Here is a 21,598-nt window from a genome sequence, read left to right on the forward strand (position 1 = left end):
TGCACATTGATTACAAAGTGGCTATAACTCCAGACGCAGAAGAAAACCACCAACCACCCAGGGGTTCATAAAAGAAATGGGACCCAGGACATTATACCCTGTCTGCCCAAAGAGACACACACCCCGAGGAGGAATGGCACCTGGCATCCTTCCATTCACTAGCCAGGTCCCTTTACCTGCACTATCGTGCGTCCACTTCGACCAGAGAATATAATCCCTCTCCTGGTTGCCAAGCGTCAGGGTGATCCCGCTGGAGCAGCAGACGGGGGTCAGGGCGAGCAGCTTGGCCGCCGACACAGAGTAGCAGTCTCTCTCCTTCACGGCCCACCTTTGACTCAGCATCATGTGATTGCAAGGGATCAGGTACCTGGAAGGACAACATGGGCTGCGTTCGGCCTCTGTGAAGCCCGCTCCCAACAGCCTAGCCCCAGCCGGGGCCGGACTCATTCTCCCCGCTTCCAACACAGCTGTCCCACCAGCCCCCAGGAATCACCGCGTCGCTTAAGACCTGCCAAGGGCTTCTTTCTTCTGGCAGAACCCCGACTCTGCAGAGCTCGTCAGGTCCTCCGTGCTGTAACCTCCACAAACCACCTCCCCTCCTAATGGGTCTAAACCCAGTGTGAACTTCACCCCTACCATGTTCCTCTTTCCTTCCTCACTAATGCCCTGTCATCTCATGAAGGTCGGCTTCAGTGTTTCCCTCTCCAGGAAGGCCTCTGGGCTTCCTGCTTCAACAGAGCCACGGCCTCCCTCTGCTATACTCACCAGCCTCTACCAATGCGCTGTCATCTAGAGTCATAATCACTTCCGTGTCTGCCTCCTCAGTACAACGTGCTACCAGAGCGAGGACCTCCTTTATAAGTTTGCTTTAGAATCCCAGAAATGGTGGCTTATCGTGGGCACTGAATGACTGCAGTTGCATGAAAAGGCAGAGACCCGTTCGACAGTGCAAACCTCGTCTCACAAAATACGGTGACTAACAGTGTTCTGGTCTCCGGTTCCAACATGGGGTTTAGGGAGAGGGGGAAGGGTTTCCCCCACCGACGAGCAAGCAATGCTCCAGCAGGGCGTCGTTCAATTCAGCTCAGCTCTGACCTCACCGACCCGCAGACAGCATCGCATCCCACAGGTTAAGGGTTCAGTCCTACTAGACTGCCCCCTCCCCCCCACACACTGCAGATGACAATCGCCAGCCTCATCTGACCAACCCGCTAAAATCAGAGGTTCCAACAACCTCCCTGCAGTGGCTCAGGGATCTCAGAGAAACATTTTATTTCCTGGATCACTGGTTTATTTAAAAAGGAGAGAACTCAGGAAGAGTCAGAAGGAAGAGATGCACAGCGAAGGGTGTGGGGCAAGGGCTCAGAGCCATGTTTTCTCTGAGTGTGCCCTTCAGCCCACAGGTCCATGTGTGCAACAGCCCAGAAGGTTCTGAACCCAATCCTCTTCGATTTTTAGGGAGGCTTCATTACATGGACATAATTGATTAAATCACTGACCACTGGCAGCAGATTTAACCTCCAGTTCCTCTCCCCTGCCCTGGAGGTCAGGGGAGTGGGACTGAGTTCTAACCCTCTGATCACATGGTTCAGTCTCCAGGCAACCAGCCTCCATCCTTAGATTTGGGTCCTAGTGTTGCCTCATTAACATAATAAACACACCCTTGTTCCTCTCATCACCTAGGAAATTCCAAAGGTTTTAGGAGCTCTGTGCCAGACACAAGATGTAGACCAAATATGTATTAATTATAAATCACATCACAGTGGCCAAGGGCTCACCAAGGAGGACTGGGCCCCCTTTAACAAAAACACTTTGAGTTGGTGATCAAAATATCTTAATATCACTACAAACCTAGAGACAAAACAATCTGGGCAATGGTTTCTGACTCTTAGAGCACATCAGTAGGCTTCATGGGCAGAATAAAGTTTGCTTAAATGGCTTACTTTCTGAGCAGGGAGAAAGACTATCCTGTTTCTTTAAACAAAGACGGAACAAATGGGGTGGAGGCAACACACCAGAGCCAAGGATCCTGCGAATGTAGAAGCCAATTCCCAAGGACCCGGAGCCCTTCTTTTAACAACCGCAATCTTCAATCAACCAGAATGTTTTTGGTTCTGTTTTTAGCTCTTGAGAAAGAGGCAGTGCCGATGAAAACAAGCCATGATGAAGGATTCGGTGAAAGAGATAAAAGTACACATTTCAGGGTATGGAGTGAGGCCTGAAAACAACTCTCCCACATCTCCTGTTGCTCCAACTGAGGAAACCTACAGATATATTAAAGGCTGCCCGGCTGCTGGAGCCTGAGTCAAGGGGGAAAAGAGACTGAATTTGTTTTGTGGTACTTTACACTAAAGAGCTTTTTTTTTTTTTAAGATTTTGTTTGTTTATTTATTTAATTTTTTAAAGATTTTATTTATTCATCTGACAGACAGAGATCACAAGTACGCAGAGAGGCAGGCAGAGAGAGGGAGAGGAGGAAGCAGGTTCCCTGCTGAGCAGAGAGCCCGATGCAGGGCTCAATCCCAGGAGCCTGGGATCATGACCTAAGCCAAAGGCAGAGGCTTAACCCACTGAGCCACCCAAGTGCCCCAGATTTTGTTTATTTATTTAACAGAGATCACGAGTAGCCAGAGAGGCAGAGAGAGAGCGGGGAGGCAGGCTCCCTGCTGAGCAGCGAGCCAGATGCTGGACTCGATCCCAGGGCCCTGAGATCATGACTTGAGCTGAAGGCAAAGGCTTAACCCACTGAGCCACCCAGGCGCCCCTACACTAAAGGTCTTAATAACTCTCAAGGTATGAAATGACAACCTTGCCACTTACCCCTTCTGTTCTCAAAGAACACCAAGCTGTCCAACCAGTGCTCTGCCCGGGAGTCCCCCTCCTCTCTCCCACACCCGCGGGCACCAGACCCACACACACCAGACACCTCAACTTGCTGTGGCCAAGACGAAGACAGACCCCACCTGTCTACTTTCTCAAGCTAGAGTGCATGGAAATCAAAGGTCATAAGAGCAGAAAGGGAAAGAGAGGGGAGGGCAGTATGGGACAGGGGCAGGCCTGTGCTAATTCTTGTGGTCTTGTATTTGAACACCCACGAAGAAGAAACAGAAGTTGTGGGTGGAAGATAAAGGAGTCCTTCGCACAAGGATCTCTGTGAGCAGAGACACTCTGGTGACAGAAGGATGCGGAGGAGAGGGGCTTTCTCTTCTCTGTTTGCATGGGCACAGTGGGGGACCTGAGGCACAAGGGTGGGCAGTGTAGCCTCGGGAGGGGGTCGGGCTGGGGCGGAGGGAGATGCACCAACCACAGGAGCCTTGGGGCCAGAAGAGGCCATGCCAGACATTGCTGTGGCAACGGCGGTGGGGGACAGACCTGTTCATGACCATGCATTAAAAGCCCTCCCTCAGACCAAGGTCTCACATGAGGGGTGAGGGTCAGAAGAAACACACCATGTGCTTGCTGATAGGAATTGTTCTGTTCTCACAAGCTGGTGAGGCCCAGGGAAACTCAGATGACACAGGATTTATTGTCTCCTTATTTTCATCATTAATTATTTCAGAAATAAACTGCTTTGACGCTTTCACATACTGCAGGAACTCAATGACGACTTACAGCTCAAACTAAGCATGGTTCATGATTTAAGTTGATATACACAGATTTCTACTCTTCGTTTGGAAGTATTTTTAAAAAATGGAACACTGGATCAAACCTAATAAAGCTATTTATCAAATATCACCAGTGGGTAGCGTGAAATTATATTAGAATAAAGAGTTACTGGGAATTTGCAGCTTTGCAAACCCATGTTTTCAGGAGAAACTAAGAATTTTCTTCTGAGTAAATCAAATAAAGGGAGATTCCTCTATAGGCTGAAGGAGAGGTTCTATCAAATTGAAAATGGAGAGTTAGTTCAAATGGGTAACCCCTACCCCACCTTGTATTCAAAGCAGTACTTCTAGTGTGTCTCTGTAATGAAGGATTATCCCAGAGGGAAGTGTGGGAAAACCAGGCATTGACCTTCTGTCTTCCCAGCGTTTACAGGGAAAGACTGGGAACAGAATGAATGTCAGAAGATGCCCTAATGTCAAATATCACAACGAAGTAGCTATGGATAGCAGAAAAGTCACTCAGGAATTCAGTACAGGTGTTTGTCATCAAGCCATCTATCCATTCATACTAACTCAGTTTGGATGCTTTGTTTAAATAGAGGAAAGTAGTAGAAATAACAAAAAACGAATAACTATCTAATTGTAGAGACCCAGATTACCCAAAGCTGTCCTACAATACAGCAGGAAAAAACGATACTGCCCATCCTGTCCTCCCTTTCTGCATCACCTTCCCAAGTAACCCTCGGCAACCCTGCGCCTACTGTCTGTTTCCCTGGATATCACTCCCTGAAGCAAGTATCATCATCGCTTCTGAAACAGCTCAGTGACAGGCAATCAATAACAAAGCCCATATATTGCCTACTGCTCGCAACACTGACGGGCAACACAAGCAAAACGACGCAGTGAAGTAAGCACGATGAAGGAACAAGGTGCTTCTAAGAGGTGGTGAGAACCTCAGCAATGCCCGGGTAGGCCCAAATCTACAAAGCAACATCAGTACATTTTAACAGATTGTTTTTCAAAGATATTTGGACCATATTTCTCCTATTCATCTTACGCTACACTGGCTTACCTTTTTTCTTTTTTTTTTTATTTTCTTTTGAACTTTCCTCCCAGACACCTAACTCCCATACAAGATGGACATTTTCCTGAAGTGGACACACAGCTTCTCTTGAAGCAAATCATCTATCTATCTGAACACAACAGGCAATGCAATTCAAATACCTGACAGTGGACCAGCACTTCGGGGGGAAAAAAAATGCCCTACCAGAATATTCAGAAATGACATTCAGGGTATTAAGCAATTAAATTTTGCCTAGGGGTAACTGGGTGGTGCATTGGGCTAAGCATCTGACTTGATTTCAGCTCAGGTCACGATCATTGTGGTCATGTGATCGAGCCCCACATTGGGCTCAACACTCAGCGTGGAGTCTGCTTGAGATTCTCTCTCTCCTTCTGCCCCTACCCCACCCCCAAGCATGCTCATGCTCTCTCTCTCTCTCTCTCTCTCTCTCTCTCAAAATAAATAAATAAATAAAATCCTAAAAAAAACTTTTTCGGGGTGGGGGGCGGCACTTGGGTGGCTTAATCAGTTAAGCATCTGCCTTCAGCTCAGGTCATGATTCCAGGGTCCCAGAATTGAGTCTTGGGGCAGGGATCCCTGCTCAGTAGGGAACCTGCTTCTTCCTCTCTTTCTCCCTCTGCCTGCTGCTCCCTCTGCTTGTTCACTCTCTCTCTCTCTCTCTCTGTCAAATAAATAAATAAATAAATAAATAAAATATTTAATTTTGGGGCGCCTGGGTGGGTTAAAGCCTCTGCCTTCAGCTCAGGTCATGATCCTAGGGTCCTGGGATTGAGTCCCACACAGGCTTTCTGCTCAGCAGGGAGCCTGCTTCCTCCTCTCTCTCTGCCTGCCTCCCTGCCTACTTTCAATCTCTGTCAAATAAATAAATAAATCTTTAAAAAAAAAATTTAATTGTTTTGGGGGGGTGCCTAAAAAAAAAGTCCAGGAACATGGGGTGATCTGTCATTTCCTTGCTTATCAGCATCTTCTGCCTGACTTTGACCTATTGTACATCACATCCATGGAGGCGGGCAGCTTCTCCCTGGCTTTCGCCCACTAAAATAGCCTCTCTTTGGGGGTACCTTATTTCAACTTACATTTCCTGATACTATGCTAACTGAAAGAAACATATCAGTTACAAATGGATAATCACTTTGAAATATCAATATTTAAGAGCATTTAGATTGCAACAAAAATTGTCCTGTCATTACTATTTATCACCTAACAAATAGCTTCATTAAATGGATTCGCAGAATCCTGTCTGCTCTGCCGCCTCTCCGATCTACAAGTCTATCACACACACTTGAACCACCACCGTGGCAACAACAGAAAGGATAGATTATAAATCTGGTTTTTTATGTCCCTTCAGATAAAGTTTAAATGACTAGAAGAAGAAGGATTTTTCACTGTCCTTGCTTCTGTACAGATTCTAAATCAGAAAAGACAATGTTTTCATTAGTTTAAGATGTCTTTTCCAGGAAATTCTCCTCCCTTAAATTTGTGTAGTACTTTACAATGTTTCAAAACATTTTTCACACACCCACCACAACTAATTCTCCCAAACACCTTATTATGAGATAGGAATTCGAAAACCAGAATAGGTCAAGTTTGAGCCACCAGCTCACTCTCACTCTAATGGGATATGTTACCCTTTATCAGATTAACTGCCAGCATCCTAGCCTTGGCCTCATATTTTTAATCTCTTTATCGCTTTCTGCTGCAAATTTAGTAACTTCTTCAATCTAGCTCCTCATTCATTAATTCTCACTTAATTTCTGTCTTACACACTATTTACCCAAACCCTTGACTCTTCACTGTAATAATCAGTTTTTATTTCCAAGAGCTCTAGTTGGTTCTTCAAATCTGCCTGCCATTTTTGCTTGATTATTAAAACACCATTTCTTGGGCACAAAATAACAAGTGTCGGCGGGGATATGGAGGACCCTGGCGCATTGTTGGCGGGCACGTAAAACGGTGCCGTTGTTACAGAAAGCAGAAAAAATTTCAGGTAGAATTGCCATATGATTCAGCAATCCCACTTCTGGGTAACTCACCCACAAGAATTGAAAGCAGGGTGCTGAAGAGAGGTATCTGCCCTCTCACATTCATAGCAGCATTGTTCACAAGAGCCAGAAAGTGAAAACAACCCAAAAGGTCCATCAACGATAAATGGATAAACAACATAAATAGTGGAGTATTATTCAGCCTTAAGAAGCAAGGAAATTCTCACACAGGAAACAACCTGAAGACACTACGCTAAGTGAAATGATTCAGGAACCCAAAGGGTATGACTCTGCGTAGTTGAGATCCCTAGAGTGGGCAAATGCACAGAGACAGAAAGTGGAAGGGCAGCCCCAGGGGCAGGTGGAGGGAGAACAGTGAGTGTAGACCAGGTGCAGGATGTTGGTGTGGCGAGGCGAGGGAGCGGGAGGTGGATGGTAGCAAGGGCCACACCACCACGTGGATATATTCAGTACACCTGAACTGTACGGTGATGGTGGTAAATTTTCCATTATGTATATTACGACAATTAAAAATAATTTAAAATGTGAGAGGGGAAGGAACCCACCTTTCAGAGGTCAGAGACCAGGAAGCAAAGGCTTCCCACAAGGCCACCACGTGCCTGACTCCCACATACGTCCCCTCATCCGCTCCCCTAGTGGCATCCCCCAGGCAGTGAGGAGGAATTAAAAATAAAATATTAAATCCAGGGCCATGATCATCATCATATCATCCCATCACCCTCAACAGGGAAGGCAGTCACCTCAGAGAGCCTGAGAGCAGGTGGTTACATGGGACAAGTCTTCCATGACCCCAGGCAGAACGACTGACTAGCCCTGATCCACACGGAAATGTTGCAGACATGAGCTGATTTCTTCCCCTTCACGTGGTACATGCCTGGGTCTCAAAAAGAAGCTAATGTCGTCTCTGAGGACAGTTCTGAACACAACGAGCACCACTCTATGAGAAGACAAAGGTGAGGAGTGTTCGTTCCCCGTGTGGAAGGTCCCGAACGGCCAGAGGCCAGCAGCCGGGCCCCATCTGACATGGCCACTCAGAGGGGAGAAGCTCTGCAGGATTCCAGGGCCCCTGAGAAGGACGGCTGTGTTATGTGCCACCCAAGAAGCAGTGGTTATGAATTTAACATTTAAATATAATCAGGTGCTCGCTTCGGCAGCACATATACTAAATATAATCAGGTTTTAGCCTTGTTGGAGCCAAAGGCTGGTTTTTGGCAATAAAAAAGGGCTTTAACAAGTGTCTATGACGGATTATGTTCAGGCTTTGCTAATGCATCCGTCATGTCAGCAGAGACGAGACGGGCGGCTGAAGCAATCCTGTCAGGATGGGCTGTTCCACCCCAAATGTCCTCGCCAGACTACCGAGGCTCTCTCTTCATGATTAGAGTTGGTCTTTGCCAGTGCCTTAAGATCAGTGACTGATGACCTCTTCTAAACCCCTAAGACTCTGTTTACACTGAGAAAATGAAGAAGAGATGCTCTCCCATCAAACGGCGACTCTGTAAGGCTCCACCAGGACGCTGCCACCACCTTTCCCAGCCTGGCTTTTTTAATCAGTCCATTTGTAGAAGGCTCGAGCAACACTGTACCCTTCCTTCAACCAGTGGTTCTCAGAATTGGCGGGGTAGCTGAATCCCCTGAAGAGAGTGTTAAACCACAGCTCGCTGGGTCCCACCCACCCCCCCGAGTTCGAGCTGGCACACCTGGCACAAGGCCAAGCTCCTGCATTTCTGACGTGTTCCTGGGTGTAGCCTGTGCTCCTGCCCTACCATCACCTCGCCATCCCCCTACCTTTCCACAGCTAGCATGCTGGAGACGTCGTCACTTTCGCTTGGAATGCCATCTCCTCGGTGTGATGTCAAAACCCCATAATCCATCAAAGGGGCAGTCCAAGTCTCCTCCCTTTCCCCTGCCCTAGGCTTCTTCTGCCTCATTCCCAAGAAGGGGTCAAAGGAAGGGTCAGAACATCCATGAAAGTGGGGAGGAGGGAGAAGGGTGTGCTAGGCAGCCCTGGTTGGCTTTTTCCCTTTTTGCCTCCACACCACCAGACAGAGAGGTAGGAGGCCCATACCCCAGCCAACTCTTCCTCTCTTCCTTTACCAAAGCAGATGCTTCCCTGTGGGACCCCAGAAGGAGAGGCAGAGCTGGGCCAAGGCAGGATTCAGTGTTCCTGAGGTCCTCTGCCTAACAAACCAGATCAGTGTCATCCTAACAGCCGTCCACTTTGCTTCCTGACACCTCTCCTCAAATAACAGCTGTTTGCCGAAACCTTTCTCACCTATACTTCTGGAGGTCATACTTTTTCTACCTTGTTTAGAAGTCCTTTCCAATCTGTCTACCCCATGCTCTACTCTCTTCTGACTTGTACCCAGGAAGTACTCATTAAATATTTACTGAATTTAATTGAAACATCCTCTGAGGTCAGAGAGTGCACGTTGTCGGTGTACCATTAGGAAAGCAAGAGTCATAGAAATTATATATCAAGAACATTTCATATTTGGGAAAGTCATTTCCAATACCACATGCCCCCAGAAATGTACTTCAGGAGAAGGTCACTCAGCCGCAGACCAGAGGAGCTTTCAGAGTCTGTAGATTTCCAGAGAGCCTATTATTTCCAGGAGGATATATTATAATACAATGTATTTAGCCCCCTAAAAACTCTTGTTAGTAAAACTAAAATTAACTTTGGGAAATAATAGAGAAATTAGACTCATATCCTTGGTAACCTTTTTCCTTAGAAGCAAGGCCCCTATTTAGCTTCTATTACTCACCCCCCCACCCAATATATTAGCAACAGTATAGACTTGAGTTTTCCTTTAGAGAGAACAAAAGATGGGGCAACTCACCTTAGAACTAGTTGTAACATCACATCTTCGCAATGTAAACCGATAAGAGTTCTAAATAACGCCAGGGACACCACACAGAGCTGGGAAGCAATAAACATACATTCTATTTCACATATTGGAAGGATAGCTTTACTCCCCACAGATGGAAAATAAATCAGAATTACAAAATAAAATGGCCTTTTTTAGCAGCTTTGAGAAAAACATGCTCCTGTTGTGTATGTGTGTGAAGAATGTGTGTGAAGGCTTTTCGTTCTCCTATAGGATTTGATTAGAAAGCCTATGCCTAGAATTATGCCATTATACAGAATTACCCTCCTCCAAAATGCCTTTGCTCTTATTTCCAACTTTTACAGATCCACATAAGCAAGCCCCTACCACTCTCCAATACACACACATACACACCCACACACATGATCTCCTGCTTGGCACTTGTTTTCCCAAGTTATTTTCAAATATGGCGCTGGTTATTTACAAGACAGGGCTACCAGAAAATTCCCAAATGCCCTGACCAGCACCCCATCTAGAGTTCTTAGCCTCATGCCTCAGCTCCTCTTGGCTCATCTCTTGGGTTTGAGGAAAACATTCTCCTTGGTTCCATTTCCAGTTGTGCTGAGGCTGTGACGATACACTTTTCTAAGTTCAGTCAAAAACAAGAATTCATTCACTCTCTAATTTCCAAAAAGGAAAGATAAACGGCAAACAGGGAGGATACCCAAAGGTGTATTATAAACTGATTGTGCCCTTTTGGGATTAAGCTTTTTATCATTCCATCAGACCACTTAAGTAATTTTTTGCCCCCGTGACAAAGTGCTAGTCTAGTCTGTCTGTCAGGCAGGATGGACGTGGAATTCAGAATGGTGTCATAATAATAACAGCTACAAGAAAAAAAAGGGCGGGATAGAAAAAAAAATTCCTCATTTATTCCCAAAACTCTCCTGAAATTTGTTCTGAGTTATAAAGTCCCTTCCTCTGGGACTCTCCTTACCCGAAATGGGGTGTTGATTCGGCTCGTGAGGGTATCTAGGATGTGGACATTCTCGTGCTGGTGCAAGAGGATAAAACGGAGGAAGATCTCAAGTAGCGCAGGCTCGGAGATACTACGCAGGAAAAGGTCCAGATACGCAGTTGTGGTCATGACCTCCTCGACAGTCACCTGGGACCAGCGACAGAATGAGCACAGGTGAGCATCCTCTTGATGCTGTGATCCACGCTTCCCCAAAGGCCCCTGGCCTCACCGCAGTGACCCCATCAAGGCAAGGACACACTAACCACCAGAACCCGCTTCAGAGCCGCATCTGAAGCCTATAACCTATTCACATACCACGACATCTCATGCTGTTTCCGCCCTTTAATTCAGTAAGGGAGAAGCAAAGACATAAAAAAGCAATTCAAGTGTTCTGACAACTCTAATCATCAAATGCAGTTCAAATACCATAAAGATTTTAGTGTGGAACCACAAAGGGGAAAAAAGAGATCATGGAAAGTATCTGCGTGGTCGGTAAAGAATTAATTAGAACACCCAGTATAACTGTTTCGTTAGTAGTCATCCAATAAATATTTATTTGACCTGCTATGTACCGGAGCTAGAAAATGTAAGAACACATTTTCTGTTCAGGAAGATGGGTGTAGATGTAAAATCTCATAAGCGAAATAACAACATCATCAGTGGGAACTAAGAGGGACAGACGCAAAGTTCCACAGACGTCTAGATAGGTTTCTGGAACGCTGAAAGTCAAATTTGTATAACTGAATAACATACATAAAGTGTTACTTCTAAAGCGCTATAAGAGTTTACTGCTTCCAAAGTAACTGACTTTTTTTTTTTTTAATAACACAAACGAGTACTGTCTACGTTGTGTGAATTTCCTTGCAGTAGAATGTGAGTCTTTCAGGGAAGAGAAGACTCTGAAGAGAAGTTTTTGAAGTGCCAAAGATTTGGTACTCAAAGCCTTTGGATTTTGATAGGGAGTATTTTCAGAGCTCATATGCAATTCTCGGTCTTTTTTTTTTTTTTAAAGATTTTATTTATTCATTGGACAGAGAAAGTCACAGCAAGAGAGGGGACACAAGCAGGGGGAGTGGGAGAGGGAGAAGCAGGCTTCCCGGTGAGCAGGGAGCTCCATACAGGGCTCGGTCCCAGGACCCTGGGATCATGACCTGAGCGAAGGCAGACGCTTAACGACTGAGGCCCCCAAGTACCCCTATTCTTTAGCTTCCTAAAAGCAAAGTTCCTCACCTCTTAGTGAACAGGGGTCATCTGCTGCCTTACTGTCTGTAGAGGAGAATTACCCACCCTGGGAGGCATGAAAATCACCAGGGCAACCGCTCCAAATCTCAGACTCCACTCCTCTGCCTTGGAAACTCCCCACTCCTGAGTCTAACGCCCTTGATCACTTGATGTTAAGTGAAACAGAAGGTGAGACTTCTTGAATGATTGCATCTTCTCTTTTCCAGTTATTCACTTCTTTCTTCCTTCCTTTTGAAGTGTGAACTGTCACATTATCATACTGGGACTGGTCATTTCTTTAATAATACACTCCTCTTCTCTTTGGAATGTTCTGCCTTCAGAAGCCACAAATCAGTTTAGAAATCAGATCTCCAAATCTGCTCTTTAAGCATAGATAGGCCCCATGCAGGTGTATCTATACATAAAGGCTTAAATTATTTTTATAAATTTTCTTGTGGGGGCAGGGTGCCTGGGTGGCTCAGTTGGTTGGGAAGCTGCCTTCGGCTCAGGTCATGGTCCCAGAGTCCTGGGATCGAGCCCCGTGTCAGGCTCCCTGCTTGATGGAGAGCTGCTTCTCTCTCTGCCTGGGGCTCCTCCTTCTTGGCTCTCTCACTCTTGCTCTATCTCAGATAAATAAATAAATCTTTTTAAAAAATAAAAATAAAATAAATTTTCTTGGGCCTTAAGGATGTTCCAGACAGAGGAGTCCAGATGGATAAGATACGACCATATCAGTGTTGTCTATCTTCTTTACGCTACGTAAGGCATGACTACACAGTACAGGTGAGCACACACGCACATACGCCTGAGCACACACGCATCAGAGGGCAAACACTCCGCCCCTCCAGCTCAGCGCCCGTGCCGCGAGCCCTCAAAACATTCAACACACCCCTGTGTCATCTGGCCAACTTTACAGGGCTAACAAAGGAAACAGGTAAACCTCAACCACCTGGCAAATAAATTTCCTTCTGAGAAGAGGTTTCTCAGGAGCTGCCCCTGCTCCTGAAACCCAGTGCTTCTGTCCCTGTGTTTCCTGGTCTTCTCTGGTCCCACACTCATGGCACTCTTAATGCTGTCCTGGGACACATGCTATGGCTTGTGTATTACTCCAGTGCAATGTACAGAGTCTGGCAAGAGAAGGGACTGCCTGTAACATTTCCTGAATAAATGATAGCCCCCAAGGTCCTAGTGATTTAAATTTGCCGGAGCTGAGCTTAATTTTTAATTCTTCTCTCCTCTCTGGCCCTCTGCTCTGAGGGCCCCTGAAGGGGGGGGGGGGCTCTAAAAACCTATAGAGTAATGGATGTCACCAAATATACTAGAGGGGAAACGACCCACACCACCTCCAAACACACAGCTCCGTTAGCTTGCGCCTGTTCCGCTGCCCCAGTCTCGGGGTCCTTTAGCCGAAACTGAATCCAAAGTCATGTAGGCAGAAGTCTGATTCCCCAGTAATCAAACGGCTAGGAACAAAGTAGCACTTTTTAAATGGGCCATGCATGCATGCAGTTTCTGCGATAGTGCATTTTAACCTTACTTACTGAGCTGCTGAGCTGACCCGTCCTGCAGAATTCCAGGAGCTGTCTTTGCACCAACAATGCACCATCAGCTTTCCCCCCCTAAGTTACACATGACCTTAATAAGCTCAAAAGCACAGCAATAAACCCTTTAGAATAGAAGTCTCGGGCTTTGGGGGCTGACATGAAAGGGCATTGAACATCTATTGTTTACTACTCTTAGGCTGCATAAATGAAAGATTTTATTATTATTATTATTTTTTAGCAATCAAATCTGTCATTTATGAGCTAAGAGGATTTAAGAAAAACACTTGGAGGGATAGCATTTACATAACATGGTATAAATGCCAAAACCCAATTCTATTAAGCATCGAGTTGCAACCTCTTTGTAAATAGAGGTCACCCTCCCTTAAACTAGTACCCAAGCCAAGAAAATCTGGTTCCCTTCTTTGTCTCTTCCCTCCTCCATATTTAAGGAGCCCTCAGAAGACTTTTATCCCAGAAAATCTTTTCCTGCCCCATTATCTTACTTTGCAGAACCTTCCTCTAATCCTCCAAATAGGCATCCTCCTTAAGGAGGATGAGACCAGAGCCTAAGTATGATCACTGGAAAGCTAATGCTGAACCACCAGGGGACAGCAGCTCTGCTGTGTGGAATGCAAAACCAAAGCTGCCACTCATGCCCCAAAAAGGAAGAATTCTCCCAATGGGACAGTAGCATCCTCTTCGTGGTCCAACAACAAAGGACGATCAGTTGTTGATATACCTAAGACCTTCTGTCTTACAGAGGACAGTCAGTATCCATTTCTCTTGTTCTGTAAGGAATTGCAGGTGGCTACAGATTTAGGTAGAAATACTAGAATTAGGAAATGAGGTTCTGCCTTACTACCATATAAGACACGAGAAAATTTAAGGATACTCAAGCCTAGGAATATTAATTCTCACTAAAGGCAGACCATAATGACAGGAATAACCTAAGGAAAACTCTGTCCACAAACAAACATTTATCCTTGACAAGATAAAACACAAGCATGAACCTAAACAATGTGTCTGCTGAGGCACCCTTCTGCGTGCAACTTTCCAGCCGCAGTTCTAGAAGGGAAACTGAGCCCTGACTCAGGGCCATAATCTTACTTGGATCAAGCTGAATTGAGTGGATCCTGTGAAAATCAATCCCTTTCTTCACCCACCGTCTTCACTCTCCACTAGCCCTCACCCGGGTCCCCCATCACGCTGAGTGCCTTCACAGTCCCTTAAACTGGTGTTTTCAAACTAGAGTCTGAGATCCGAAAGTGGAAAGTGAAATCAGTGTATTGGTTCACCCATCGTGTACACCAGATTCAAACCGTAAATATTAGGGTATGCTGCATGGAGTAGGTACTGTTTTGGGAAACTTCTGTGTGTCTGTTTTGTTCAAATTAGATGTAATGCAATATATTACATATGCATGGTCTTCGTTATCTAGTCAGTAAAAAATATAGACACATACACACTCAAATGAATAAATTTCTGGCTGTGCATTACAGTCAGAGACATCTAAAAAGCACTAGAGTACACGGCAACAACCAAACCAACCCACCAGCCTTTCGGCCATCCCCTCAGCCCTGCTCCCGTCACCAGCCCCTCGCTCTAGGCTCCGACCCAGCGTGGTCTGAGTCTGGAAGCAGTGCTTCTACGTACAGGTGGGATCAGCACTCCCAAAAGCACAGCAACTGAATTCACCGTCCATCTACTCCTTTCTATTTTAGCCTAAGAGCTCCAAACACGCATGAATTTTGCTTGCTTGTTTTAATCAGTATCCCGAGCTTCTCCAGAAAAGGGACAAAACAGAGTTTGTTCTCCTTTAAAAGGGGGATGGGTACGAAGGGAGGAGTTGATACCGTGTGTCACCTTCTGCTTCTGTAATTCAAAACTCTCCCAGAAAGAAGGCCAGCCCCAAGCCCAGCCATCACGGCCACCATCGCAGCGGCACATTAACTTAATGCCTAGCGTAGGAGTGAAATTGAGCATACAGACATTCTGACCTTTCTGTAATCAGCTCTAGTTGGGCAATTCCATTTGCATCTAAATTAGCACCAGAGTCCTCTCTGTAATGGCAGGTTTATGTGTGTGTCCTGAAAAACAAATTTCCCACCTGCTAATTGTTTTTTTGTGATCCAGTCACATTGGAACAAACAGATGGGTTCTACCTTCTGTCACTTAGGCGGGTGGCAGGGAGTGGGGTCAGGTGACTGTTGCATCCTCTCCAAGTTAGAAGCCACCTTTCCTTGGCATTTTCTTCAATGTACGGGAGAAAACTAGCTAAGCGGTCATCGGCAAGCCCTTAGACCCAGCAGATCTCGCTGGAGGAGGAGGACACGGTGAGACACAGCTGAATCCTGCCCACTGAAAGCAGCAGGAAGGAAGGGAATGAGGAGGCTGCATCGCATGGAACAGGCTCAAAGGGGCCTCCACGGGGAACACAGGCTAAGACCTGCCTGCTGCTGCCGGATGAGCTGGTAGCCCTGCACAGGGTTCGTTCACCCGAGGGCAGCCGAGGGCACTGGCTCAGTGTGTGGGCCACAGCCAGCTTCCTCCCTCCAAGAACACAGAGCACAAAGAGCATGCAAGTATGGAAGGGAAGGCAGACACCCTGGTTCTCAGCAAGCAGCCCCACTGTTTCAGCCAAAAATTCAGGACTGAAGATGCTCAATTATTCCAAGTCTGCAAAGAGCCTCCAGTGGATGAGTCAGCCGCCACCCCCCATCCCTTCCTCCTCCCTTCTGCTCCTTGACCTCTAGGCCACACCTGTTGCTGACTCTGCCACAGGCAGGCTGGGGAGTTAACCAGAGGGGAAGCCCAAAGTCAGTGAGTTTGGCTACTTATTCCTAAAATACTTGAGGAAGGAGAAATTAAAATGACAGCCACAATGACATCAGCAACACATTTTAAGGAAAAAATGCTAAAAATAAAGCCAGTGTCTCCCCTTTACTCCTTCTTCAACGTACCTGTAATACATTAGATGTAATAATTAAATCAATTACATATTTATGAGTTAATTCATTAAATATAATACACTTCCTCTTGCCTATCCTAAACCTCTCCAAGGAGCAGTCAGCAAATCATTTCTAAAGCTTCCCTTCCTTGGCTGTGTGTGCATAATTTGTACCCTACTACTTCCTTATAATAGAACTTACCAGAGTGTAAGTCAACCCAGGAGCTGTTACATTTGAACCTCATGCGATGGAATTTAGCTACTGAAATACTCCAAAGATCACATAAAACGTGTATTTTGGACTATTTCAGAGTTTGATTCTGAGGTCAGAATTAACAGAGAAACCCTGGGGCATTTCCGCTCAGAAGCAAAGATCCGAGGCGTCTCCCCCAGATGGCCTCCCTCCGTCCCTCGGCTCTTTCCTAGTTGTTTCAGAAAGATTCTTCTCGGTTGCAGTATGAACAACCATAAAAACCACATCTCTGGCCGTGGTCAGTCTCTGAGCACCTCCTGTGTAAGAAAGCACTCTTCCCAGCATATTGCTCCATCAGGAGCCCACACGACCTCAGGAGAATGGATGCCACCTGAGCACAAGGATGCTTCCTGAAAGAAAGGGCCTTACGGTGTGCTGCCAGAGCCCAAGGAAGGCTGGAGCAGGGGGCTCAGAAAGAGAGGGGCTGTGCTTCTGGCAGCCAACACACAGAGATCCACTCTCCCTTCTTCTGGACCCGGATGGACCCACCGCCTCCTTTGGCAGCACAGCTCAGGTCTTTCCAGCCAGAAAGCATTCTTCACGGTAAACGGAGATTCCAGCCCTGCAGTTTAAAGTGTGCCTCACCCTGTGGTCATGCAAAGAGGGGGTGATAGGAAAATGCCACCTCCCCAAACTCGACAGTCCTTTCTATTCTGGGAGTCTTGTTAAACCCTCAGCTTCCTGCCCTCTAGGCTAAGACCATTTCCTTTCCCGGTTTTCCTAATACATTCTCCCGACCTTTAAGATTGCACGCGTACTGCAGAAACGGCCATGTCTGACCTACAGGGTCAATTCTCAGAACACCTGGTACACGGGCGGGGACTCAGAGGGTAATCAATAAATATGTCGAGATGGAAATCAGCAGTCCTGTTACTAATAAAAACACACTGTTTTTACAGTTCACGTGGGGATGCCTTCCTTAGCAAGGTGGTTAGATTCACTTGACAATACGTGAAAACGAGAGAATATTTTCCTTTTATCTCAAATAACATTTCATTGAAAATACAGAGCCCAACTCATGCCATGCTCTTGAATTACAGCAACCTTGAAAAGTGATCCTTTGGGGAAAAAAGAAAAGCTTCCTCGGTTTTCCCCCTAATTTCTCTTCCTGATTAATAAGACATTCCTATTGTGAATTCTGATGAGACTGACTTTAAAACCCAACAGCAGATGGGATGTGGTTCATGGGCCCGAGTCTCAACCAGCAGCTTCTTTAGGATCAAGTATTTGAGAACCATTCTAAGGCCTACCACCCCCCTCCTCATTCAGTCTGCCTGCTGGGTTAAAGGTATTATTTGGACTGGAGTTTTCTACACAGACCAATTTTCCTAGACACCAAAGACTATAACAAAGGCAAGCCCTGATGACAAAAGACAGATTTCACTCCTGGCTTAGTTTCCATGAGATGGAAAGTCTTCAGCACAATGGAAGATTGAGAAAAAGCACAGGTGTCTGCCCAAATGAATTCAATCATTCTAGTCTGTCTGCTTCTTTTTCTCTGTTATCCCCAGCATGCCCATCACCTGGCACTGGCCAGTCACAGGGTAAGGCACACAGGGCCACGCACCCCGTCAGAGTGATTCTGTGTCTACCTCACCTGAAATGCAAGTCAGACCTCAACATGGCTGGGTGTTATGGGGAGAGCAGAAAAAAGTTAGTGTGAGGCCAAAGAAAACTAGGCCAAGAAGGGAAAATATGTAGCCGGTTGAACCTCTTTTCTGTTTGCCTTCCTTTTCGGTTTTCTTGTGACAACTTGGAAAAACACTTGCAGGGCATTTGTTGCTGATGAATGTTTCACGTGCTCCTAGGAGGGGGCAGGGGAAGAACAGAAGATTCACACCAACTTTCAGACCAGACCCTCCTCCCCTCTCCACAATGGCTTCCAAGACCGATACCACCTGGCTGTTCCAGATAAGGCGGGGCTCTGTGCGACCTACTTTGTGTGGTTCTCTGTGCCAGCAGGGTGGGACCCTTCCTATCTTTCTGTAATTCCGATGCTTAAGCCCTGGATCCCCTGGTACAGCATTATCTCCCTCGTGCACTTGTTGAAGCTCAAAAGAAAGAAAGAAATCTAATTTCCCATTTCAAATCAAAAGTAAATGCAAGCTTAATTTCTAATCCTAATTCTCCTTTCCTACCGTGGCAGAAAAGTGACATGAAGTACCACAGAGAGGTCGGAGAGGTTTACAGTATCTTACAGCTGATTCAGATTCTAAAAAGCTGTGTGTGTGTGTGTGTGTGTGTGTGTGTGTGTGTGTGTGTGTGTCGGAGAGGTTTACAGTATCTTACAGCTGATTCAGATTCTAAAAAGCTGTGTGTGTGTGTGTGTGTGTGTATGTGTGTTGAGACAATGAATACAGTTTAGGCTCCTAACTTGTGGCTGCTTCTTCCAACTCCATCTCCCCTCTTTGCCCCCTTAGCAGGGCATATTTGTGCAGTACACGGCAAGTACAGCTGTACAGCTGCCCAACCTGTGCTTTTCTACAGAAGAATAACAGAAAGTTACAGGTTCCCAACCACAGAAACAGAATTTTGTTAACATATAAGAAACCTGGAAGTTTATGGCAGGCACTTCTAATTGTTCCCCCTCCCAACCTCCAATATTCAGTCTCCCTCTCTTCCTTGGGAATGAACCTTAACTTTCTAGCTAAAAAACTACAGTTCCCGCCTACCTTTGCATCTAGGTATGGCTGTACCTGTCTTGGCCAGTAAGGTGTGAAAATAACTGGTGTATGGAATAAAAAAAGGACTACTAAAGGAAGTTCTCTGTCACATTAAGGGAGTTTTCTGTTATCTACAGCTAAACCTTATGCAAACTGATATAGTGGTCTCTCTTCTTTGTAACTAAATTGCTATAGCAATCTCATGCTGGCATTTAGAATAGTGCCTCACATATACTGGGTGTTCAAAATGTATTTGTTGAGTGAATGAATTAATAATGAAGGTTTTATATCAAGAGAAGACCAACTGGCAGCCCACGATCAGGCTGAAATGTAGCGTCGAGACTAATCCCAAGCCCATTCTCCAAATAATCCTCCCAAACATAAGTACAGCATTTTTCAAAATTTTCTTAACCAGGACCCATCATAAGAATGATATTTTACAATAATATATGATATTTACCGTTACTAAGTACAAGGCACTCTGATATTTTCTATTTTATTGTTTTTAATTGCAACCTATCAAACCAAAATTGTGACTCATTACTATGACAAGACTGAGTGTTTGAAAACTGTTTAAAATGTATATAGATACTTATCTAATTTTTCTGTTAACCAATAAACGAATAAGAGTCAACACTAAAATCTGGTATTTTTTAATTAAAAATCTAAAATATTGGTAGAAAAAAACCAAAACACTGTGATTATTTTGTTTGACATTTTTATACAGTAGTTGAATATTACTACTGATGTCTTGGGGTCTCTACAACATAAATAGTGAATCTGCACTAGGAAAATCTACCTGGGACCTTGGAGATGCTGAGAGCTGGCTGGCTGGCCTGTCCTCCTATTGTATCCACTCCTGCTTTCCGTGCCACACAGGCAAAGGGCAGTGTCCTCTCTCCGCACTCACCCCGGCTGTCCTCGCGCTGAGCTTAGTCTACTCTGGGTGGTTAAGTACTGGTGTTAGCTATTCTTCCTCTGAGCTAATAAAGAAATCGAAAATGAACTTCTCTTCTAAACCAGGATTCTCAAAGTCTACAGATACTAATTTAAGGATGCAAAAGGCAGCAGGGGGTAGCAGAAAATGGACCGCAGTGGGAATGTCCAACACTGCACTTTAATCCTTGGAGTCCGGTAACCTTGGGCAAGTCAAGCAATCTTTTGGCGTCTTCACTGCTCCCGCTGTAAAGCAAGCAGGTGCCCCTGACCTGCGATGTAATCCAGCAGAGCAAATTTGCATATGTCGATGAAGAAGGCCAATGATGAGATGTGGTGAGAGCTTCTGTGCAAAGCGCCTTCCTCCACAGATGTTAGTGGGAACATAAGGTGAGGCGCTACGAGATAATAGAAAAGCACTTTGGAACACTTATAGAGGACTCCCTAATGTAAATACAAAGCCACCACGTAAGCCTTCTGGGGATAATCTGATGTGAAGGCACTGGAAAAAACCACCTATTTCATAGCCTCTCTTCCTCTCCCAAACAGGAAGCTCGCAGTCTCTGAATATTCCTTTTCAAATCATGAGCATTAGTGTGCTCAGCTGTGAAATGATGGCATTGAACCAGATGATCTTACCCTCTCCGTTCCAAAACCCTGAGATTCTTTGATTTCATATCAGTGACATGAGACAAGAGCTAATTTCTGTTCTTTGCCTTGGTAATCTTATCTCCCAGCCAAGCCCGCATAACCCTATTCTAGCTTAGTGATGAGGGTGCGAACCACGTCCTTTTGATACATTTATTTAACAGACCGTGTATCTACAGAGTACTTTTCATGTGTAGAGTAAACCAGCATCTGGGGACACATAAAAGAAGTACGAGAAGCATCCTGTCCCTTGTGGCACTTCCAGCAGCTGGCTGCTGAGACTCGCACAGCAAACCCGGTGGGAGGCTGCGCGGGGCCAGCGAGCCGCACTTCGGAGCCAGAGCTGAGAGGGGCAGGTGTGTGCGTCGGGGCAGGGCTGGAGCCCAATATGGGGACTGTCCCAGGACATAAGAGACAATATATTCTGCACAGACGGGACGTAGGAAGAATGATCCAGCAGGAACCGGTAACAAGAACAGAGGCCACGGAAGGCACTGCTCTGACCTCACGTCTGCACACGAACACCTCAAGGGAAGGAAGGTTAACAGGCAGGTCAGGGACAGACAACAACGACGGGTTTCCAGAGACAAGAGAGGGAGTCTGGTTTCTCTTCTGCAGGCGACAGGCACCCATTATGGGCTCTTCAACACGGCAAGGCCATCTAAACCACTCCTCTTCATTTTTTTGTGATATGAATTACCACTTGCAAATCTCTAGAATTTAGAAAGGTTTTATTTCTGCCAACCTAGTAGAGAAAACTGGTCTGAGTGTTTCTCCCCACATGCAGGATGGATCACCCAGCAGAGTCCTTCTGGCCTTTCTGCTCCCCTCACTAACGCCTCCCC

At 45.8% G+C, this 21,598-nt stretch overlaps 1 protein-coding gene across 2 annotated transcripts in view; it reads right to left on the bottom strand.

Moving 5' to 3' along the window:
• FHIP1A (FHF complex subunit HOOK interacting protein 1A) overlaps positions 1-21,598 on the bottom strand; it is a 228,112-nt gene that overhangs the window by 16,551 nt on the left and 189,963 nt on the right. For both annotated transcript variants that reach the window (XM_045993518.1, XM_045993525.1), the window contains 3 exons: positions 10,521-10,688; positions 9,536-9,615; positions 177-367 (listed from right to left, as the gene is read on the bottom strand). In XM_045993518.1, the coding sequence (XP_045849474.1) occupies positions 177-367; positions 9,536-9,615; positions 10,521-10,688 (439 nt within the window). The remainder of the gene's footprint in view (positions 1-176; positions 368-9,535; positions 9,616-10,520; positions 10,689-21,598) is intronic.

The sequence above is a fragment of the Meles meles genome, chromosome 2 (assembly GCF_922984935.1).
Source record: "Meles meles chromosome 2, mMelMel3.1 paternal haplotype, whole genome shotgun sequence".
In the NCBI taxonomy this organism is placed as follows: Eukaryota; Metazoa; Chordata; class Mammalia; order Carnivora; family Mustelidae; genus Meles; species Meles meles.